Source organism: Arvicanthis niloticus, chromosome 15 (assembly GCF_011762505.2).
Source record: "Arvicanthis niloticus isolate mArvNil1 chromosome 15, mArvNil1.pat.X, whole genome shotgun sequence".
Lineage (NCBI taxonomy): Eukaryota > Metazoa > Chordata > Mammalia > Rodentia > Muridae > Arvicanthis > Arvicanthis niloticus.
Window position 1 is genome coordinate 38,043,958 of NC_047672.1, and position 25,570 is coordinate 38,069,527.

Below are 25,570 nucleotides of genomic sequence, written 5' to 3' on the forward strand. Positions count from 1 at the left end.
GCCTGGCCATTCCCATGGTCAGAGGCACTGGAGCTCTTTCCATGCCGTGCTCATGGCAATAATATACATCCACTCAGAATGCCATCACTCCCCACATAACTAATATATGACAACGAAGATAATAAAAGATTAATGAAAATATGGAGAAAAACACCCTCCACTTGCTGCTGATGCTTGTAAGATTTTCTTTACTCTGGAAATAGTAGGTGCTTATTCTTAATGTCTTCATTTTAGACAGTTTTTCAGAGAAAGAAGCTGCAACAAACTACAAATACAACCTCCACTCAGATGACTAAAATTGGGGTGTATGTGTCAAACATGACTGATAAACTTCTCAAGCCAGGAAACTACTTCTCAGCAGCACAGTACCACGCTCGACGGTTGAATGCGGTAAGAGACTGTTCATTGGGAACGAACACTGTAAATTAGGTACATATGCTAATCGTTCTCTGTATTTCTGTAAGCTATGGCAGTGCGAGGAAGAGTGGCGTATGTGTGAGTTGCGTTCTATTGCTACCAAAGGCAAGCATGCTGAATATCCTTCTACAGAAATAACCAGAATTAAAAACTTTACTAGTTCTTTCTATTCCCTAAGGAATCTCAAGTGTTTTTGTGTAGCCACTGGCCGTTATGAGACTTCTCAACACCTCTGTCCCTTACTTTTATGCCAGCTCAGTCATATGGGGACTTCCCTGACTTACTGAAGTCAAAGAGGACAAGGCAGTTTGTCTTCTCTGATAAATATGTAATTTCTTCATTTTTTTTTATTGTTAAACGATTTATCTTTTTTTCCCAGCATTTCCAACCTAATTGATCTCTTACAGATAAATTACAATAGTATCTATCAATAGTATCTATCTATCATCATCTACCATCATTTGGGTATAAGAATGACCTCAAAGCATATATATATATATATATATGTGTATATATATATATATATATAATCTCACATAAACACATGTTCTGAAGCCAGACACTTTTTCTAGCCTAACCAGACAAAGATATTTAAAAATGAACATGGAATACAAAACCCTCAAGCCTGTTAACTCTTTGCCCCTATGGAAAGAAACTCTACCAGAGCCAATTCTGGGCAGGCTTACTACCTGGCTGTATCTGTGCCAGCTATGTCAACCTGATGGGGTTTTGACTTTTAAGACTAAACTAAGGAAAAGATACCATTGCACAGAAGGTTGAGAAACTGAGTGACATTCTCTTGGCTTTGTCAGTGCACAGCAAAGCTGTTTGGAAAGGGCCACCATCAAGTGCAGCACAGACAAGGGTCCAGCTCCTCCGGAACTACAGGAGAAGAGCTGTGAATGTGTCCATTCTCGTTCTCTGAAGATTAGCACCTGGGTTATAAATCAAGACTGTGTTTCTTTCTTAAAGAGTGTTAGAGCCTCCAGGCAGGAGTCAGGCGTTTCATTCTCACTGATCTCATTTCAAACAACAAAGTTCTTGGCAGTTTATGATTTTAGAGAGAGAACAAAGACTCTCAGTGAGGAAGGGAACAGTGGTCATTCAAAGAGAGGGCTCGCAACATGATATCTTGAAGGTGCAGAGAGTCCTCGGAAGAAAGACACTTTTTTTTGTTTTAGTCTGTAGCTTACTTCATTAGTGCCATTGTTTTTTTCTCTTTAAATTTGATTTTATTTTTGAGATTACAGTATAGTTACATTTCTCCCTTCCCTTTCCTCCCTTCAAACCTTCCTACTCTCCTTCAAATTCATGGCCTCTGTTTTCACCAATTGATATATATATATCAATACACGTGTGTGTGTGTGTGTGTCTCATTCAGTCCATATAATACTGCTTGTTATATACATTTTATTTTTAGAGCTGACCATTTATCACTGGACAACCACTTTGTGTACTTTTTTTCTCCCCTGGGAAAGACACTTCTCTTGTTCCCAGCTTTCTCCAGTTGCCTCTAGTTCTTTATGTAGGGTTGAGGTCTTTTGGACTTTTCCCCATCTGTATAAACTGACTACATGACCACTCCATGGTGTGATTAAGGGCAAGGTTTCTATCGTAGATATGAGGGAGAAAACTTCCTCATCATCAGGAGGAGTCCAGAGAGAAGAGACAGAAGACAGTAGGCTGAACGTGCTCAGTAGACTGAACCTGGCTAAGAGAGAAGCAGAAACAGAGCAGAGAGACAGAAAGAAGAGTGAGATATGAAGAAAAAGAGAGGCCCGAGCATGAGAGTGCATAGCGGCAAAGAGTGGAGTTAGAAGAATGGGCAGGGGTCGGGGGGAGAAGCCCATGAACTTTAGAAGTTTAGGGAAGGGAGGGAGCTTAGAAACTTATTGGTTATAGATTCTCCTTCAATACCTGTGACTTCAGTAGCACTGGATAGTTAGCTAGGCTTCCCGTCTCAGGCAGCATGTTGAGAAGGTCTTAAATCCAATTATAGAGCTGTTGATTACCACCATTTTTTGTGTGTGTGTGTCATTATTACAATCTTAATAATACTATGCCTGCCATTGATGTGATTCATAGATATCATATCTGGGTAGGATTTTTGGTTACTTCCCTCCTTTGAAGGCTTGTATGGTGCCCTCTGATACCATGAAAGCCTCTCCTCAGGGAGACAGCCTTCAGGTGAGTTCCAACTCAGGGATCTTCGGATCCTCTTTCTGAAGTGTACAGTCTCTTTGGCAACAAAGATCTACTGTCTACCTCTTGATTGTAACCAAGGGCAAGAGCAACTAGAAAAGATCATATCGAGTGAGGAAACTCAGACTCAGGAAGACAAATGTTGCATGCTCTCTTTCATTGAGCCCCCTAGCTCCAAATCATCAGGTGGAAGTACATAGCCTATTGTGACTACGAAAACCAAGAGAGTAAAATGAGACTATTGCCAGAATCGTGGGAATGGAGAGCAGTAACGTGGGGAAGATGAGGGTGCAGTTCAACTGGTCAGGGAAATGGCAAAGGGGAACTCTTAAAGGGAGAGCTGAGGACAGAAGGGTGAGGTAAGGAGGAATGCAAGGCTAGAAGAGATCTGACAGGGGAAGAGGGATACAAAGGAAGCTTCCTAGGGAAAGTGGAGAAAGGCAATAACGGAGAAAGAGGGAGACTACCCATAATATGAATATCTGAAAAAGTCACACGTAATCATTTCATTAGCCATTTACCTAAAAACTATAATGCATGCAATTCTATGAAAAAAATATGCATTTATAATTTTAATGAAATTTTCTGACCAGAACTGATAATGCTCCTTCCAAGAGCTGAAGACCACTGAACAACCACTCCCCCTTTCAATACCAGACATGAGAAGCCTTCTTTCGAGTTGTTGGTCAAGACTGTCTAATAGACTCTTAAAACATAGAGCCTATTGACATTGCCATGGTTTCTTATGTAAGAACAGAAAAGCATTTGTGGTATTTAAAAAGTTTCTTTTGCAGCCTTAATTCCTTTAGCAAATTCAAAATCACCCCATGCTACTATGTATCCTATTTATTTACTTTTTTTTTTTGAAATGTACTTGTTCTTTTAATATTGACTGTTTTAGACTGACATCTTTCCCTTTACTCTAAAGACATTAATCATGTCTAGTTTGGTCTTATTTTTGTTGTGTTTCACGTTAGTAAAGTGGTACAGAAAGTTTAGCTTTAGAATCCAGTGGAGAGCTTGTTGCTTGTCAGACAGTTGTTCTTCAGCACCTCTGCGGTGGCACCTGGGAATTCACACTGGTGGAAATTTCCAGATAACCACTGATGGTGTTAGTCTAGGCTCTCCTCCACTGTCTGCTTTTACAAGTGATTCTCTCCACAAAGGTACCCTGTTTTTGCTGTTCCATTAGGGGCCTTCTCTTCTGTTGGCTCTTTTATTGTTTTGTTGTGTTTTTGTTTTTTAGCACTGGCTGTCCTGGAACTCACTCTGTGGACCAGGCTGGCCTCAAACTCAGAAATCCGCCTGCCTCTGCTTTCCAAGTGCTGGGATTAAAGGTGTGCGCCACCACCGCCCGGCCTTGTTGGCTCTTTTAAAATGATCAATTATTCTTTGGTGTATACTAAAAGGGAAATTGTGATGTGGTTAGATAGATTAAAACAGAGAATATTTTCCTTCTTGCCCTGAAAGGTTAATTTTTCCTGGGGACTCTGGGGCATCTCTCACAATGTCATGTAACTGTAGGGAAAAATCACCATTTTCATATTCATGGAGCCCATGAAGACTCCACTGGGTAGACTATATCTAGTGCAAATCTACACAGGGCAAGGTCTACACAGAGGAAAAATTTCTGTCATGCTTCCAAATAAAATAATAGTCTAACAGAGCCTCTAACCTATTTTTGATGATATACATGTGAACCTCCCTGCTATGTGTTTACAAAATACAATTCTGTTGTAAATATGTGTTTAAACTCATAGCCACTCCATAAGCTAGAGTCATTAACTGCTGTAATGTTTACTGAACAACTCTTGGGCTAAACACCTTCTATGCCTATTGCTATTGTAGAGAATGGTTAGTTACTTACCCACAGCCAGACAAGGAGAAAAGCAGAAGGAAGATTTACACTGATTTTCCCTCTAGAGTCAGTGCTCTCACGTACATATAAATAGTCTTATAGTAACGTATGGCTAGATTTCAAAGCCAAAGAATAGTGGCGCATTATCTATAATTTTATTTAATTGTGCAAACTAATGTCTCAGAAAGAAATAAAGCCAGACTGCCAATGTTATTTTGTTGTAGAATTTGAGCTGAAACAATCCTTTCTACCTTCTTTACGCTCTGATCAACAAGTCAGTGACAGCTTCCATTTCCTTTCGCCTTAAACACAGGTGATAGTGATCCAGACTTCCTACAGGCGATGGCATGCTAAACGCTATGTGGACAGCTTGAGAAAACAAAAGAAATTGAGGTTGGAGTGGGAAGAAGAGCAAGAGTTCTTGAAGATTCGAGAGAAGGAAGAATGGATACGAATGGACTATTACCGGAGGCACAACCCTAAAACAACCGAAGACTTTGAGCTCCTTTACAATGCTCTAGAACGTAAGTGCCACAGGAGCGTTGTGCCACAGGCGGGCTTGATGGGAACAAAAGAAAGACACCATTGTTGTAGGGGTAGTTGTAGGGAGTTGTCTTAGGGATCTCGGTTAGAAAAATCTATAACACTACGTATAGATGTATATATGTATATTTATGTACATATGTATGTGTATATTTATATACATTACACACACATACACATTCACATTCACATACACATACATACACATACATACATGGCTGCCCTGGAACTCACTATGTAGACTAGACTGGCCTCTGCCATCTGTGTGCTTCTGTGCTAGAATTAGCATTCTCCTCATCACCAAGCAAATGTGTTATAATTGAGATGGGAATTAAGAATGAAATAAAATTGGAAGTGTCTTAAACAACAGCAGTGTGTATGATCCTGTGAGAACATGGTGCTTTAGGACATCGTTGCATTCATGCTGCAGCCACCTAAGTTAAAATGACTGCTCACCTAATTTTCTGAAGCCTTGAGCGGCTTGTGAATTCAGTCGGGCGGTTTAATTTTTGAGTCCCACATTCTGTCTGATTGTGTTCTTTAGCAATAACTCCTTAACCCTCAACAACAACTACTTTACCTTATTTCCTCTATAGGGTGTGCGCTGGTTATAGGTAAGGCAAAGGTTTCCTTACTTCCAGTGTTACGACCAGTGTCACCCACTTGAAGGCTTTTGTACCAGACAACATAATCAAAGATAGGGAATAAAGACAGGGCATCAAGGGGGGGGGGATGTGGTATCTGCTGCCCTGAATGAAGAACTCATGGTCTTCTCATGTAATGAAATACACAAAGGTTGAAAACAAGCAAGACAAGCCCTATTATTCCCTGCCCTTCTCAGAATACGGGTACTCAAACCATCATTCTTCAGCTGTAGGCATTCACGGGAATTCAGGTTAGTGACATCAGCTCTACCGCACTGCTGTTGGCATCTGACGGTCCCCACTGCACCCAGTGTTTCAGTGCAGACTTCCTGATGTTCTGGTTATTACAGTCTTTCTAAAGTCTCTTCTTCCACAATGCCACCCGAGCCACAGTTGCAGGAACTGTGATATAAATGTACCTATTGCAACTGGACTCCCCATATCCTTGATGTCTGTGTCATGTCTGGTCGTGGTTTTCTGTGATGGTCCCCATTTCGTGTAAGAGGAGCTTCTTGGATGGGGTAGTAGTTACTCTTATCTGCTTTTGTGGTTACTACCTGCTGTATGAAGATCACTTTCTCGAGATTTATTTATTTATTTATTTATTTATTTATTTATTTATTTATTTATGTATTTATTTATTTATGTGAGTACATTGATGCTGTCTTCAGACACGTCAGAAGAGGGCATCAGATCCTATTACAGATGGTTGGGAGCCACCATGTGGTTGCTGGGAATTGAACTCAGGACCTCTGGGAGAACAGTCAGTGCTTTTAACCACTGAGCCATCTCTCCAGCACAAGGGTTAATTCTTAAATTGATGATCCAGTAGAGAAGATTGGTAGCCAGGTTTTCAAAAATCCTATAGTCATAAAACTAATGTTCTAGTATAGCAGGAATTTGTGAGAATGATGTTTTAAAACATATATGAGTTAGCCAAAGATGTCACTGTTATTATGTCATGTTGACAGACACTTGTGGAAACTATCAGAAAATATCAAATTCTGCCTTGTTAATAGTGTTATATAGTATGACTCACTCACTTGTAAACTTCAGTTTCCATAATTCTGAATAGAGTACACAATTTCAGTTAAATCTTATTCAATAAAGTAAAAAACACAGAATATAACATTTATGGAAATATATATGTGACCCCTTCTGTAGTGACTAATCTTAACCCTTGTCTTATATATGACTATTCAAGAAATATAGAGAAAAAAATGAAAATAAATAGAAAATTATTACTAGGCTGTTTATGTCATTTTTACACCTTAGAATTATGAATGAAAAGATTTAGAATAATTAAACAAATTGTGAGAATTGTTTCTCAATATCTGTTTACATGATTAGTATTTCTTGCCATACAGGTTTTTTTTAATGCCACTTCCCTAACTGTGCCTTGTAACTGCTGCCCTCTTGTGACTCATAGTGGCAATTGCATGCCTTCAACTGCATTTCATAAATTTTCTTTATAAAGACATTCTTTCCTCAGAAATAAAAGCAAAACGATAGTTATTTAAGATGATAAACATTATCATTTAATACACATCAGACAAGATTGTCTCCAGCTGATACTTAATGTTTGTGTCCTTTTATGTTTGTGTGGTAGGGCTGATTTTCATAAACTTGAATTTTCATGAATGACAGCAGCTAAAGAACATTGGTTTGAGTACCGTATTCTTTTTTTTAACATAATATTTTTATTGATTATTTTGGAATTTTATATAATGCACTCTGATTACACTCATTTCCCCCCAAGGTCTGCCTCTCACCCTTGTGACCCCCCACCCAAAGAAAAAGGACACCCCTCCACTCAGAATAAGTGCAATCTGTGTTACCCACATACTCAGTGGAGCACGGTCAAACTCTCAGCAGCCAGTCCCTGAGTATCAGTTTTTGAAGGAGGGCCTGGAGTACCAGGGTTTGTCTTGTCTTTTCAATTTTTATATAAGTAGAATTATTCAGAATGGATGTTTATGTCTGTCTTTTAAACTTCAATATTACAGTGTGAGTTCTGTCTGTGTTATCATATGTGATTCAGGATTTCATCCTCATTTCTATGGAGTGTGCCACTGCAGAAAAGGCTCACAACTATTTTATCAATTTCACTGTGGATTTGTACCCAGGCTTTGTTTTTTCAAAATATAAGTAGTGGCCTTTGTTGATGAAAACAAGTGTGCATTTCTCTAGGGCATAAAACCTAGGACTGGAGAGTCTAGTTCACAAGACATGCATTTTCCAGTTTTAGTGGCCTTCTAAAGACCATATCAGTTTATACTTTCAAAGAAAAGTATAAACTTTAATTACTCCACCATCCGATGTAATCTCAGGCATGTCTGTCTTCTTCATTGTGCTCCTTCTGGAGGATGCACACTATTGCCCTGATTTCTTCTTCACTTGAGTCCAAGAGGTTGGATAACTGAATACCAGAGTCAGTGTAAGACATTCTATCCCCCTTATTAGTATTTTATAGAAGAAATAAATTGAGAACTAATCCTTGGCCCATGCATGGACCACTCAGTAAGATCAAAGAGATAAATAAGAAGGAAAGATAAGACGAAACTAGTAAAAGTGGGCTTATTTTTTATTTTTTATTTCTTAAAAGTGCATCATTACTTTGAAGTAGTTTCCAAGAGGATTGTGAGAGGTACTTCAAGGGAGCCCTCTTGGGGGGTCTTTGAAATAAGCTCCTTTGGTTTGAAGAACACAGAGGACTTGGTGGTAACCCTTGTCCTGGAAGGTTGGTGTCTGACTGCATGTGATGCAGGATGCTAGGGATTTGGAAGAGAACATTACTTGCATACGACTCCCAGGATATTTTGAGCAGAAGCCCACAGTTGTCTATAAAACCACACAGGAGAGAGTCCTCCCTTGTCGTGTTCAATGGATCAATTGGAGAAATAATGGGATTTTGTCAGTAAGAGGCTCAACAAAAACTGCCAGCAACCCTAGAGGCAGTTTACCTGGAGTTTAGGCATCTCTCTCTGGGCCAGTAGACTTGGAGAATGGGGAGGTTTGGCTAAAGTGCTCCAGGCTAGTAAGCAGGAATCACGTGTCAGGTTGGAAGGAGAGGGGCTCTCCTCAGCTAAGCACGAATGCACATTCTCACCGTTCTCCTAAACACCGGGCAAGAGAAACAGTCTGAAGATGAGAGGTTAGGAGAGCAGAACTCCAGAGGCATCTACCCTTTCTCCAAACCTCCTTTATGGGTCCCGTCTTTCACACCTTTGACCTCTTGTTTCCTCTGGATCAAAACAGTCCTGCTACTGTAGTGGGTAGGCTCAGAGCGCTCACAAAACTCACCAGGAGCTTACATTCCTGCAGTTCCTCCCTGAAGCCATTTAAGCAGTGTGTTATAATCACATAACAGTGTGGAGAGTATCGAACTTCCTGTCTGTGCAGGGAACTTCCAGTCTCTGGGAGTCATCACACAGGGTGCTAGGTCTTTTTGGTGACACAGCTAGCTGCTCAAGTCACTCAGACTATAGGTAACTGTGATAACTAACTGGTCCCCTAGATTGTGCTTGGAGACGTTAATTCCTTTGGTCTGTCGTTGTCTTTGTCCGGGGTGAGTGGGCATTTCCTAACAGCTTGTCTTTCATTCTTCTACTGGTGTCTTTGCTAGAGCGAACGTCTTAACCTTTGATGAAGTTCAGTTTATCAATTGTTTCTATATAGATCATGTACTTAGTGTTCTATCTAAATGCTATGTAAACTTGGAGTCACATAGCTTTTCTTCTATGTTTTCTTCTGGAATGTTATAGTTTTATGTTTTACATTTAGATATGTAATTCAATATATGAGTTATACCTCATGCAAGTTGAAGTTAATTTTTAAATGCTTTGGTCTTGAGCATCTGCTTGTTCTCTCTATATTTGTTGAAAACACAGCCTTGTCCTCATATCTTTGTCAATACCTTACTCTTTGTCGGCTCCTAAAAGCGAAGTTCTATAGGCTGTGTACCTTATGAACAATACACATCCAAAGATGCATTGCTTGTTTAGGCCCGATTCATAAGGGCTTCATCTAATTAGCGAGAGTTTCATTACCTAGTCATTTCCTGGAAACCCAAACTAATACCAATGCCTTGAGGAGAAAAGTTCACCTGTGAGTTTTGGAGTGCACACACACACACACACACACACACACACACACACACACACACACTCCGACCCCAGCCGTAATACTTGACTGTATGTGTATAGATGGATTTCTTGGCTGATTATTCCATCTCTGTCTCTCTCTTTCACGGACACTACAGTTTTGTGATTCTGTGTCTTTACAGTTGGTCTTGAAACTGAGTGATAAGTCTTCCTGTTGTTCTTCTGTCCATTCTGGTTTCTGTATTTACACCCAGGTTTTACAATCCGTTTTATTATGTTAAAAAAAAAAAAAACTTGGCTGGGAGTTTGAATGGACTTGTGTTTAATGTATAGATACACTGGGATGACCAGCACCTTAACAGAATTGTGAACATTGTGTGTCTTTCCATTTGTTTCAGTCTTTTTTGATTTCTTTTTTCAGTGTTTTTTGCCTTCAACATACAAATCGTTCACATATCTTATTAACTTTTTTTTTTTCTGATACTTAATTGTTTTGGGTTTATTTAAACAAATTCCAGGAGTAAGGGTGTAGTTTAGTGGCAGAGTACTTGTCTGGGTTAAATTACCAGCACTGGAAAAAGAAATCTTAAATAAAGCTCCAGGTATTTGTTTTTGCTATATAGGAACATAATTGACCCATATACATTAATTTATATCCTCAGATTTTGCTAAACACACTGACTAACTTTGGATGCGTTCTTACTTTTTACATAGACAGGAACTGTGTTACCTGTGACTAAAGGTGGCTGTTTCCCTTAGGAAGTTTAATAAAAGTTTTACTGTCTAAACTAGTTAGGACTTCCAATGTGAATAACAATGAGAAAGAAAGCATACTTTCTAATCCTAGAAAACTGGTTTGGCCTTTTATTTGTGTGTGTCTAAATCAACTTGTTTCAACACAATTTGCTTTTAGCTTTTTATTTTCCTCCTGAATAACTTTTTCTCCATTGACATGATTTGCTTTTTCTTTTTTATCAGAAATCAGTTAACTGCCTGCTCCTGGCTCTGTCTGGAAATATCTAGGGTCTCGATCCTGTTCCATTGAGCCATTTGTTAACCTTTACACCAACATCACAGTCGTAGTTTCTGTGGTTTTATGACTCTTGAAACTGGCTATTATTTTTCTTCCATGTTCTTTAAAGTAGGTTTGACTATGCTAAATCTTTTGCTTAAAACGTAATGTTTAGAATGAGTTTGTATTTTTTTTTTTTTAAAGAGTCTGCTAGGAGTTTGAATTCAGGATGATTCACATCAGTGTAATGCTGGGCAGAATAAATGCAGTTTTTCACAATGGGCATTATTTTACCATGTCACAGTGTTCAGTGAGGTCCTTCATTTGACTGAAGATACTCCTTACTATAACGTCTGACAAGATTTTTTCTCTCAGGGGGGTGAGATAAATGCTGCATTTTTGTTACTGGCCTTTTCAGTGTTCAACAATTACACATTTTTTTCATGGTCCTCACTGGCGATTTACATCAACTAATTTTCTTTTCATGCATTAAACAAACCCTACGTCCTTGTGGTGAACCATTTATTTATAATGCATAAATGCATGCTGCATTGTCTTTTTTATATTTTTGAAATCTAGTTAGGACTTTTATGTCTGTTCCTATAAGATGTTGGTCTATAGATTTTATTTCCTAGTTTTATTATTATGCTATTATTTCGTTTCTATGTCTGGATAATGTCTATATTCTTTTCTCTTCAGTTTTTCAACTTAGTATAAAGTTAGCATCTTGTTTTAAAAAAATGTTTCTAAGTTACCAATGAGGGTACTGAGGCTTTGAGTTTTCTTTGTTGGACAGCTTAAGTGTCTGAATGTAGATAGATATAATCCTATTCATGGTATATATTTGTTATGAACTGTGCTTTGATAGCTTGCATAATTTAAGTAACTTGTTTATTTCATGTATATTTATGAATATATTAACATAAAGATATTAGCAGTTTTCCATGTTATCCTTTTGCTCTTTGTTGGAGCTGTAATAATATCGCTCCAAACTCCTAATACCGGTAACTCTGTCTTTATTCTTTGTTTCCTGAACAACTGGGCTATGGATTTACCAATTTTATTATTTTTAATTGATTCCTCTCTCTTATATTTCTTTTGCTTTTATTATTTTTTGTTGCATTTTAAATTATTATCTCCTTGATTCTGCTTTCTTTTGGATTATTTCACCGCTGTTTCCTCATCATACGGTGAAAATGATGGTCAGTGTTCTAGGACCTGGACTCACTTCTGATAGAGGAGTTTGATAGTGTAAATGCCCTTTATTTCATTAGCTGCACCAGCTGTGTCACAGGCTTACCATATGTTCAGCTTGATTTTCTTCTTTTCAAAAATACTTTGTGATTACTTACTTGTGAATACTATTTTGTAATTTGCTTTTGACCCACAGATTATTTAAAAGTAGTCTGTTTACAGCTTTTTAAAAAAATAGATCTTTGTTACTGATTTCTAATTTTGTTATGGGATATACTTCCACATCACGTGAGTCCTGGATTTATTGAGGCTTGTTTCAATATAACATAGATGTCATTTTGAAAACTGTTCTGTGGTACCAGAGAAGAATGTGTGTTCCGTTCAGATCCTCTCACTTTGTAATGTAAGCTAGCTTAGAACTTGCGATCCTCATGTCCACGTCAAGATTCCAAGTGTACACGTCTCTGCCCAGCCCAGTTTTCTTTAGATTATTGTAGCATAGTATTTCTTTATGTATTCTATGACTTTTTAATCTTTGTGTCTTCATTTGATATTATCTTTAAAACCTAATCAGATAACCTGTGCCTTTGCCTTTTCATTGGGATGTTTGGATAATAATTTACTTTTAATGTGTTATTGAGACAATCTCATATATATGTATATGTATATATACAAATACATATATATGTATATATACATATATACTTTCTACGTATATGTATGTGTATATGTATATGAATATATATGTATGTGTATATATATAATTCCTTACTATTTCTTCTGTATGTATCCTTATTTTAAAGGTCCATTTAATCTACATGTTCACATGTTTACTGTTTAAATTTATCCATCTTTATTTACTACTTTTATCCCTTTTTCTTTCTAGCATCTCACTTGACAGTCTTGTTAGGTGTACGCTGTCCCTTTCCAGGCTATTTGGCCTTCCAGTTTATGATAAGAATTTTAAAATATGGATGTATGTAAATTGCCACGGGAGATAAACTATCGCAGCCCATGGAGATTTCTTTCTTAGAGATTACAAGTTTAAACAAGATGTTTCAGAGTGAATATAGATAGCCATCCTAACTTGTCCAAGGATATAAACTTAAGGGACAAATCAACTTTATTATTTCCAATTAACTAACCATCCAAGTCCAATTAACCAGTTTCTTCCATGTGATTTTTTCTCAAAATTATTTATAGTTACTGTCTTCCTTATAAGTTAAAATTGCGCCCCCCCCCCCAATTCTGATGTTGACATCTGAATTCTTTGTACCTCAAGTGTGGGTTTATTTGGTGCTTTTTTTTTTTTAAAGGATTAATAAAGAAAAAATAGATATATTAGCATGCCTTGACACAATAAAGTTTGGCATACCTATAAAATATTTGATTAGTACATCAGTAGAATATAGAGCAGAGCATTAGGAAAAAAATGGCCACCAGAAGAGAGGCTTCAGCAGCAAGGAAGGCTGCCAGAATTTTAGCCGTAGACCCATGGTCTCCAGAACTGTTGGGGAAATGGAATTTTGTTGTTTAACACATGAAGCTCTGTGTGTGCTTTGTTGTGTCAGCCCCAGAAAACTAGCACAGCGTTTCAGTGTTCCTGACTGTTTTTATTATCATCTCCAGGGAGGAGCACATGTCATATGAAAGGGGAAGATTCCCTCTTGATTCCCACACTTCCTACCTTGGTATAGCTCAGAGGGCTCTGCCCTGTGACTTTCTACTACTCTTCGGTGGTTGGCACATTGTATGGATGTATTTTACCATCTAATGGAGAGCTTTTTTTAAATTTAATTAATTTAAATTTAAAAAATTTAAATTTTCCTATTACCCCTCCACAACTGCCCATTCCACTCACCTCTACTCCCCCCCTTGCCTCTATGAGGGTGTTCCTCCACCCACTAACCCACTCCTGCCTTACCACTGTAGCATCTGCCTACACTGGGGCATCAAGCCTCCACGGACCTCCCCTCCCATTGATGTCAGGCCATCCTCTGCTACATATGTATCTGGAGCCATGGATCTCTCCATGTTTGGTTGGTGGTTTAGTCCCTGGGAGCTCTAGGTGGTCTAGTTAGTGGTTAGTGGTTAGTTGATATTGTTCTCCTTATGGGATTGCAATTCCCTTCAGCTCCTTCAGTTCTTCCCCTAGCTCTTCCACTGGGGTCCTGTGCTCAGTCTGATGGTTGCCTGTGAGCATCAGAATCTATATTGGTCAGGTGCTGGTAGAACCTCTTCGGAGGACAACTATACCAGGCTCCTGTCAGCAGTGTCTAGGTTTGGTGTCTGCAGAAGGGATGGGTCCGTAGGTGGGGTGGTCTCTGGATAGCCTTTCCTTCAGTCTCTGTTCAGACTCATTGTTTTCATTTCTAATTAGCTCAATAGAGAACTTTCATTTCAAATGTCATAGCAATAAGTTAACAAAAACATGAAAATTCATATGATACTATATGGAAGTGTGACTGAATATACATGCATATTTCCAGATTTCAACACATCTTAAGTATTGACATATAAAAATAATATATCCCTCTTTCACATTTCCAGACTAGTTTGGATAATAACTGTATGACCTAGACTTAATTAGGCTCTGGATATTTTAATGTAAAGCTAGGAGATAAAATAGGCTTCCTAATACCAGTCAGCCTTTATTTGCTTTCTGGGAGCAATTTTGTAATTCTGTGAGATAAATATTCTCAGTTATTATTTCTACAAGAAAACAATTTCCCTTTATTTATCAACTGACTTTTGGTATATGGGGTTTGTCATATTTCTTAAAGTTATTCTGGCTGGTAAAGCTACTTTTAAATAACAAACTCATCCATCATCGATTTCCTAGACTTTTATAATATAATTTAGCTCTCAAATTTACAATCCTTTTGCTGAAGACAATTTAGCTTTTACATTCCAAAACCCTCTTGCTGGATAGATTTAAGCTGAACAGTGTTTGAATAATGTATCCCTGATAAACGATAGAGTGGATTCCTACAAAGATCCGGACTAGCAATCCTTGACCTGATTTGGGTGGTTTCAACTTGAAATATGAGAGGAAAAAGAAATATCCTGATAAAATTGCAAAACACAGTATCATAACTTCCTTTTGGAAGGCCAAAAACCACACTCAAGTTTGAGGTGTTTATTTTATAATTCCTACCGAGTATTAAAGTAAATCTGAAGCTTTAATAAAAAGTAAATGCTCTCTAATTATGTAAGTTCATATAAATGAAATACATTTTGAAATATCCCTGCAACCTTGTAAGAGAGTAACCACGCCTATAACACAACAGTACGGGAGTACTTATGCCTGGATTATGTCTGTAGAACAAGATATAGACTCTTCTGTCAAGAGATATCTATTCAAACAAACTCTAAAATTCAATGGTGTAAAATGCTGGGAATTAGATGATAATAAAGGCAAGAGAAGCAGAAACCCTGTTCTACTGAATTTTTTTTTTATCACCCATCTAATTAGAGAGAGACTAGGACATGTGTTAATTTCTTGAAGAACAAAGTAAGGCCATTTCACTTTATGCACCATAGAATCTCACAGAATTATGTTTACCTAGTAACTACAGATACATTGGTATTTTTTGTCAACAAAGAAGTGACAGGATATTGGTAGGCACAATCACCATATAAAAGAAATAGCGTTTTAAATTTCAGAGAAAGAATAGGTTTGATTGTGAGAGCAGAATGGATTTTGGGAGCTTCCTTAAGAGAATCATTCCCATACTGTACTCACACGCTGTTTCCATGCAGAGGGAAAGACTTAGCTGACCACTGAAGTGAGCTCTTTGTTGTAAGTCAACTGGTAAGCTACATGTTCAAAGGAAAAGATATGGCTTTTGATGGAAGAGTGTATCACACACAGCTAGGCTGCCTGAGTTTGGGTCCTGGCCCACTCTCTAGCTATGTGCTTGGGCAGGTTACATAGCACTCATTACCTCAGTTTCCCTTTTACCAAGACAAACGATGATAGCACATGCTTCATTGGCTTGCCAGGAGATTCAACAAGATTCTATGTGTGAAGTGCTTATAAATAAACCAATTGTATTTTGTCTTACTTTGTATAATGTAACATATACTTCCTACAGCTGTGTTTGTAACTGGTAGTTTCCCTTCATGGGGATGGATAGAACATGATCACATGACTTCTGATATAAATATTCACAACAGTCAGTGCATAAAATGATCGTTTATGTCAGCACTGGATCCTAAGGTTTTCCCTCTTGTTTCTTATATGAATGTTAAATATTCTGATTTCATGTTGTTTATCCTGGGCACCTTTCCATGTTTCAATTTTGGTGTCATTTAGTTTCAAGCCTGCCTGCTGAGAGTATCATGCCATTGTAACCATACAAGATTCCTCTATTTTGGGTGTTGGAAAGGCATCTTAGTGGTGAAGGGTGCCTGCTTCTTTTCTATAGGACTTGAATTTGATTCTGGGCACCTATGTTGGCTGGTCTACAACCACCTGCAACTCCAGATCTCGGGAATTTGTCTTCCTCTTCTGAACTTTCTGGACACATGTAGCATACACACAAGACAGACATATATGCACACAAATAAAAATAATTAGGAGACATCTCCAAAGCTATTTTCTTTAATCTGCAACAGAAATGTGTACATATAATTATATCATATTTAAACATAACTTATTACTCATTATTTTCTGTTTTTCTTTCTTCTTTCCTTGTTCCTGTTCAAACCAACACAGTTCTCATTGTTTTCAACTGTAATTGAAAACATCTGACATTCTCTTTAGGTTTTTAAGGTATGGTCAGTATCAAATGCTTCAAAGTTCACCCTTTTCTCTTGCTTTCATTCATGTAAGTTAAGATTTACCACCTCCCTTCTACAAGACCCACTTTGTGAGATGACACTGCTGTAGTCCTTGCAACAGTGCTGGCAGATTCTGGGGACAGTTTCCTTTCAATTTATTGACCCAAATAAGTCTTCGCATGTCTTCTGGGAATTCTGCATGCCATTGACATATCGAATTCTTTTCTTATTTCTATTCCTGCTTTACATCTCTGCCCTTCTCCCTCCTTTGCATTTCTTGTCACTTCAGTCGGGAGGATGTGTGGATGGTTGCACAGATGCTTTGTCTTGACAGAACTTTGACAGTGCATTTTGAGTGGTGTGGTAGGAAACAGAGAAAGGTTGACCAAGATGTGAGAAGAAATTATGGCACATAATATACAATTTAAAAATGAAAGTGTTTGTGTTTCAAGAAGGGAAACTGTAAGAGAGACATGACACAACGTTCAGTCACCCAAAAAGATGGCATGTAGCTCACAAAATTGGTTCTGTGGCAGGCAAATTATTCCTGTCCAAGTCACTGAGAGGAGGATGCGCGATCAGATGTAGGATTGAGCAATTTAATTTCTAAGGTATTTTCCTATCCCATGCTTCTGTCAGTGTAAGCTTGACATTTTTGAAATGTGAAATGAAAAAAGAATCTTCTTCCCCTTATTTAGTTTACATAAGGATTTGACTAGTACTCTTATGAACAATGTATCTGCATCTAGAAATTTTGATTTAAGTTTGAGGGATGATGTAGAAATTTTTATGTCATGATATAGAGGTCAGTATTTAGATAGAATGAGTTTACTAACTTGTTTTCTTTTGTGATTTTATGATATAGTCTTGTGATATAGTCATGCAACATCATCATTTATGGTGACCAGTGCTTTAAAATACCTTAAAAGAGCATAATACCATAGCATAAGGCACTGGTTTGACTAAAGGGCAAATGCAGTTATTCTATAAAATTCAGTGACATGATTTTAGGTTTGGTGAGAAATAGAACATGATACAATACATGTGGTAAGTAATGTAAACTGTTCTGTATAAAGCTACTATTTTACATATAATAAGCATATACTAAGATGGAATAGGAGGTAATGGAGAAAGGGCAGAAAGAGTAGGGGAAGTCAAAGGAAGTCTTCAGATTTGTAGAAGCTGCGAAAGTAAATGGGAGAGCATTGATTGTGGAAGATGCAAAACTGTTAGGATTATGTAATCCTCTTGAGTTACAACTTTTATAAATTATTTTAGTTTGAGTGTTGGAGAGCAAGAGCCTGCATTTGATTTCTAGGAATCACATAAGGTGGTATATATAATCACTGGTAGCTCCAGCTCCAGAGATATCGGACCATCTGGCCTCCGAGGGCATCTATACTCATGTGCACACCCCCTCACATAGCCATAATCAAAAACATAAAAAGAAATCTCTTGTTGGAAAAAAAAAAGCTGCAAACTTTGACAACTCAACAACCTTTCATGTTATTCCTCTAGTTTGGCGGAAAGAAGAAGTCACACAAGTTGACCAATATTCAAGTGAAGCTGAAAGGAAGGCTGCTCTGTGTGAACTTTTGGAAAAAGAGACACAGATGATTGCTTCCATCGGGAGACATAGATATGTTGCTCGTATGGAGAAGCAGGATGCAGCTATACACGCTTTTCTGGATAAGGTTAGTGAAGATATTTTAACATGAATATATTTTGAATTTAACCACGTGGAATAATAAACTTAAGGAGAGACCTATACCATAAGAACTTTCATTAACATTTTAGCATTTGGATATTTTTAAAATCCTATATATTAGCTCTTTTAATACAGCTGACTACTCAAACTGTGCCCTTAAATAAAGACCAACAGAGAACATAAGATTCTCCTGTTCCTGACCAAGGGGATTTGGTTTATGGGAGAAAAGGAGTGATTATTTGAATTTGGAGAGTTTTACACTCTGATAGTGTACAAAGTAGTAAAGTCCCAGAATGTCTGGGTCTGGGGCACCCAGTGGTCACCACCTTGGTAGTTAGCTGGAGACTTATGTTTATGCTTTGGCTCACCACAGCCCTAGTTGACTGGACACTTTTGGTCAATGGCTATACAATTACTAAAAAGCAAAAAAAAAATGTGCAATTAAGGGGAAAACTAAATTAATTACACTTTCGCAGTCAAATTGCCTATTAATATTGAAAGTCCGTTTCCACAGTAACAAATTTCCTTTTATAAACCTTTAGTTCCAGACAACTAAAAGCTAATCCATCCATCCATCCATCCATCCATCCATCCATCCATCCACCCATCCACCCATCCATCCACCCATCCATCCATCCATCCATCCATCCATCCACCCATCCATCCATCCATCTAGAAGAAGAAAAGGACACAGTTTTCTGTGACACTTGCTAGTTGCAATTCTACTTCTGTGACTCTTAGAACATTCTTTAAAGCTACATTGTTTATTCCTTTAAATGTTCTCTTGTCATCTCATTTGGGCATTCTTCTATGTGACTTCAGATCATAATTGGCTTTAATTTTAGTTCTGGTTCTAGAATGGATGGATCCTTAGGAACTTCAAAATCATGCATTCAATTCCTACTGTCTCCTGCCCTTTAGAGATCTTAGGCGTACACCTCAGGGTGATGTAATAACCTGAACTCACCTTTACCCCTATATGAGCCCAGTTCTGTAGCATTCATGTAACCTCTATCTGTGAGTGCCTCATGTATTCGCTTGCTCTAGCTTAGCAGTTCTCAACCTGTGCTTCATGACCCCTTTGGAGGTTGAACAACTTTTTCACTGGAGTTGCCCAAGATCATTGTAAAACACAGGTATTTGCATTATGATTCATAACAATAGCAAAATGTAAGTGAATCTGGATATCCTCCTCATCTGGATTATTTTATTTTCACATGAGGCTGTTATTTCTAAGTTCTTGAGCTCTATTCCATCACCCAACTGACGACTGGGAAGACCTTCCTAAGCCTACCTAGATCCTGGCCTTCTGTACTTCCCCGTGGGACCGTGATTTAATCACCCTTGTTTTTGCAGCCCTCGTATCCCACTGTAGTCTTATCATCATCTTTTTTGTCTACCACATCTGCTCTGCTCCAGTCATGTTCAGTTGCTTGCATCTCTCCAGAAAGATCAGGTACTTTTGATGCTTTTGCATCTGACTCACTTCAGTGTGATGCTTTTGCATCAGGCATGCACCTGATGCATCCAGGGTGTTTGTAAGAGATGGAGGTACCAACGGACAAGAAAGACAGATAGCACTCATCCATCCTTATGTGAAACTTGTCTTCTTCAGGACTTCCCCTTTCCAACTTCTCTTAGTTGTCAGATACTTTCTCCTTCAAACAAGCATGAGTGTTCCCCTTCTTCTAGGGAGGAAGGGTTGATACCCCTCTTTCTTGAGATTGTGCTCATTGCTCTTATGGTACTCACTTTCTTATCTGACTTTATATGTAGTAGTTATTTATTATTGTTTCTAATATAACCTGGTCTACACAGTGAGGTGCGGGCCAACCACAGCTACATATTAAGAACCTGTCTCAAAAGAAAAATCTTGAAAGGGTATCATAGCCTAATTTTATTGTATGTAATGTATTCTGATATTATTATTATTACAACCTTTCACACACACACACACATTTTGTATTTAACGTTTTATTTACTTAATAAATAGGTTAGGATAGTCCTTAAAATTTTGTAGCTTGTGATAGCCTTTCAAGATCTTTCATTTAAGACAGGGTCTTACTATGTAACCTTGGGATGGCCTTGCATTTCACTATGTAGATCAGGCTGACCTCAAAGTCACATACACCCAATTGCCTCTGCTTGTGGAGCACACACATCTGGCCAATCATGATATTCTTAAGGTGAGAGATATGTTTTATCTCTATGTTCTCATACCCTTACACATTCCTTACAAAGATCATCAATGCATATTTATGGAGGAAGACAGGAAAATATGAACAGACAATAATGGTGTGGACTTCATATTCCAAATATAGAACAAGTCATGTTACTACCATTGTTAAAATTCTCAAATATTATTCTAGAAAGGACATATTTGTGGTAGTTTGGATAACAATGGCCCCATAGGTTCATATATTTGAAAGGTTACTCATTAGGGAGTGGAACTCTTTAATAGGATTAGACGGATTAGGAGGTGTGACCTTGTTGGAAAACATGTGTCATGGGGGAGTGAGGTTTGGGTTTCAAAAAGCCCATGCTAGGACAGGTCTCTCTGCCTCTCTGCTTGAAGATCAGGATACAGCTCTCAGATACTTTCCCAGCATGAACCTTCCATGCATGCCTGCTGCCACACTGCCCACCATGATGATGATGGACTAAAACCTCTGAAACTGTAAGCAACCCCACAATTAAATGCTTGCTTTTACAAGAGTTACCTTGCTCACAGTATCTCTTCCCAGCAATAGAGCAATGACTAGGACGATATTTTTCACAATCATATTTTGAACTAAATTTATAGTTTCAACCAGGTGATTGTCTTGCATCTGCTTTATGACTAGGAACTGGGATTTTACATGCCTCTAAGCCGTTTTTGAAATTATATATGTGCAGAGTCCATCAGTGGATCGAAGCCAGAATATGAAACTGACTCTAGAGTCAATTGATATTATCATCCTTCCTCGTGAAGTATGGCATGCTAAGAAAATTCTTGTATGAATCTCATCCAAAATAAAGATAAGATGGAGAAATATTGTTAAAAGGGGTTTCTATGAGGAATATATGGTTTTGAATTCTAAATACGTCATAAAGAGTGGAATCCAAGGCCTTAAAGGACTCTGAGTTTACAGAAGTCTGCTCTGTAACAAGGGCATTCTGGGAAAGCTGAGGAAATGCAGGTAGATTTTGTATGTTGTCCAGGGAAGTAGACCAAGGAGACAGCTGGTAGGCAGGGAGGGTGTTCATTTGACTTTACTATTAAGAAAATAAAACATTAAATACAAAGTACCTGTGTGTGTATGTGTGTCTGTATGTGTGTGTGTATGTGTGTGTAAGGCTGTAAGGTCAGAGAAAAGCAGAATAACAACTGATTTTGTGTTCTTGTGTTCTGAACCAGTCAAATTGACAACCTTGACACCACTCTAATACAGGACCATCTAAAGTATGTTTTTGTATATGATACTGTACTAAATATCTAGGTGAATGATTCAGGCTTTAGTAGGAAATACTTATGCTAGGTATGTTCTTCATGTCTGTCCATCCTGTCCATCCTCATGCTTCCATTGTCACTAACATCAAGGAGTCGGAACTCATTTCATAAAAATATTGAAGCAACACACTGTTGTACAGGACTCTTGATTGCTGATAAAACAGTTTATAGTTAATCCCAGAAGTCAGCCGAGGTCTCAGCCAAGGTCAGAGCCATGGTCCGAGCTACATTTATCATCAACAGCACAGTAAAGTAGACAGACACATAAAGCAATATTTTGCTTTCTTATTGTTTAGAAATAATTTGAAAGAATAAAATTTTTATTTAGGTTCAGAAACTCATTTACTCCAACAACTGTGGGATCTATTGAAACCACATTTTTTAAAGAATCTTATGCTTAACATATGATTTCTCCAAATAGTGACAGAGAGACTTCTGTTGGTGTGACAAGGAATTGAATAAATGGTCCCTACAGTTCTAATTTTTAATAAAAAAATATTCACTTGGAGGATTTTCAAAAACATTAATTAACTTATAATTTACCACATAGAACACTGACTTCTACAGGTTACTAGACATTAAGAACTGACAGGTACACAGACATAAGGGAATTCGGGTCATGACATCTAAATGAAAGGTCACCAGTTGCCTTCTAGTTTTAATGTCTTGGGTGCATTTTCACAAACTATATGAAAGGATCATTTGCATTTCTGCAAGAGATCATCCCTAGAGGCTGTTCATCCCCCTCCCTTTTTATTCATGCATCATTTCTCACATACTCACAAGCTTAAGGAAACCTGCAATTGATGTGGGCTGTGCCATGTAGATAGATGCTTTTTCTCCATGCTCAGGTGGCCAACAGCTAATGGGATAGAAAATGCATCTGCCTCTGTGTCTGTCTGTCTGTCTATCTGTCTCTCTCTCTCTGAGCCATGCATTTAACAGGAGGTCACTGTGGATGAATAAAACCCTTTTGCTGTATAAAAAGAAAGTTGATCACTACCCAGTGGCTTTTTTTTGGCGGGGGGGGGGGGTTAACTTTGTGCTTAATTTGTACCCTTGGGGACCTGAGAGTTAATTCAGGAGGAAGAAAAGGCTATTCTCTCAGTGTGGCCATTCTGTCTCCTCCTGGGGAGGCCTGCTGCTCTGGAAGCCTTTGTCATCTCCCCACCTTCCAGTCTGTCCTGCTGTTCTTCAGTTGCTCTGTTCCACAGCCTCTGCTGTCTCATTTGTTGGCAGCTAAGTGGAATTTATTATGCTTCTATTTCTGAAGCCATTTAAGACCATGATTGTTGTACATCTCTTATTATAGCAAAAGCATTCAAAGAAAAAGAACTGAGGAAGGGAAATAAGCAAAGTTGACATTTTCCCTCATCAGAGAAGAGAGAGAGAGAGAGAGAAAAAAAAAAAAACCCTAAGACCTGAAATCAAAGAAGCCTGTACTTGAAGATGAAGTTATCAGTGTTGGCAGAAGGACAGCCAAAGATAAAAACAGCTTTGCTGACAGATTTATATATATATCTTCTTTGTACCAGCTCTTGGAGACTGGAACTTCATATGTAGGATTATCTGATTATATCATTCCGTTCTCTTTAATCTAGCTAACTCCTGTTCATTCTCTTAGTTTCATGTTGGGTATAGTTTTCTTTTTAGGAGTTAAGAGCTTGATAGACTGCCTGTCTTTACCTGTCTGTCTGAAGCATCAAGCATGCCCACCCTCTATTTTAATTAGTTGTTTTCTTACCTTTATATTCCACGAGACTTGTGCACTTTTGACATCAGGACAGCCTTTTATGTATGCAGGTCCACTGTATAGTATATCTGATGTATAACAGACACAATAAATATTTGCTAGATGAACAGATAAGCACCGTAGACCCTGTGAAATATACAGCATTACCTTTTATAACCTTTTTGGAAAATATAATTTGGAAGCATAACATTGTTGAGATCCAATTTCCCTTGCCACAGGTTACTGAAGTATAGACACAAGACATGTGCACATGAGCCCACGAGTGTGCATGTTTGGGTGTTTATAACTGTAAAAGGATTTCAAATGGGAGCAGTGCTCTGGGTTCCAGCTAGTGTACTAGAGAACATCTCTTGGAAAATGTAAAGATTGGCTTCAGAGTTAAAATGTTGGAAGGGTTTGGATGTACATTTGAAAGAGCCTAAAACATTACTATAGTATCTTGTAATCAGTAGAGCCATAAAGGCCAGCAATTGTGATAAGCACTCATTTGGAAGTGGAATTAAACAATGCACCGACTGCCAACATTTGATAAATTAGATAATGTAGACATTTCAGAAACATGTTGTTAGAAGGGTTATTACAAATGAAATATGTTACCAGCCTGCAGAGTAAAAGTTATTGTCCTTACAAATGGTAGAAACAAAACTGTATTTTATAGAACCCTGCTATGAAAATTAGCATATGGAGATTAAGATATTAGTTAGACTTGAGGATAGTACAGTATGAAATCTATCCTAATTATTCTTTAAATCTTTAAAAATGAGCTTTGAAACAAGCATTGTAGTTGAGCAAAAATACTCAATGTAATGCTCTTTTGGTTGTAAAACTGCTTTATTTCTAAGTGATAACAATTAAAGTATCTTATTACTAATCCATTTTATTTTTATAGCTCTTCAGCCTATCAGTTCTCTCACTAATGTTACCTATTGTTCTGTTTCTGATCTGACATTATAAACTAGTGTTAGTCCTGCGGCATTCGCCAGACCAAAATTTGAACTAAGACTCTGAAGCTTCTACTAGAAGTTACTAGCTCTAAGCAACCTTTGTTTTGCCTATAACTTTAATGATACTGTTGTTTTGAAAAAGTATCAAACATAATTGTAAGGGGTAACTTTGCATTTCTCAGTCTAACATGCAAACAATGGAGGTAAATTGATGCCAAAACTAAAATCTTCTTTGTAAGCTGTCATTCTAAATGCAGTGTAGTATCACTACAAATTTCTAATAATTTGCTCAAACACAGAGAGTTCCACTTAAATTGAAAATTAAACCACATCTAAGATTTAAATGGCTGCAATTACAGCATAAATCAGGTTACAAGAACCCCAAAGCAATGACTAATTAGCCCACAAAAAAAAAAAAATCCAATATCTGAAAAACTAGTAATTGTGATCAACACAGGCTTGTTTCTGAAGGACTGTAATCAGGCAAAGAAATAGAACAGCTTTTTTTTTTTTTTTCTCTAAAGTAAAAGAGAAAACAAAACTGTAAGTTATCCCTGAGGGATATCTAGCTGAATCCTCTGCTCTTAAAGTCTTGATAGGAGGAGACAGATCAATGCTAAGCACAGCCAGCCATCCTTAAAAGCCTTCCTGGAAGAAAAGGCTCCCAAGAGCAGATGAAAGAATCAGAGATGCCCACATTCCCACTGTTAACAGTCCCACAGAAACAGCAAGCTAACAACCATAACATATATGCAGAGGACTTAGCTCTGACCTATGCTGCTTCAGTGTTTGTGAGCCTCTAGGAGCCCTACTTAGTCGGTGTCTGTGGCTACTGGGTTGCCTAGCCCAGCCTTGATTTGATGGTTTGTGCCAGTGTCTTATTGTATCTTGTTAATGCTGTTGTGTTCAGTGGATAT

At 37.9% G+C, this 25,570-nt stretch overlaps 1 protein-coding gene across 3 annotated transcripts in view; it reads left to right on the plus strand.

Moving 5' to 3' along the window:
* Positions 1-25,570, plus strand: part of Iqub (IQ motif and ubiquitin domain containing) — a 57,603-nt gene that overhangs the window by 9,563 nt on the left and 22,470 nt on the right. For all 3 annotated transcript variants that reach the window (XM_034519329.2, XM_076913644.1, XM_076913645.1), the window contains exons 6-8: positions 235-390; positions 4,791-5,001; positions 18,277-18,452. In XM_034519329.2, coding sequence (XP_034375220.1) covers positions 235-390; positions 4,791-5,001; positions 18,277-18,452 — 543 coding nt within the window. The remainder of the gene's footprint in view (positions 1-234; positions 391-4,790; positions 5,002-18,276; positions 18,453-25,570) is intronic.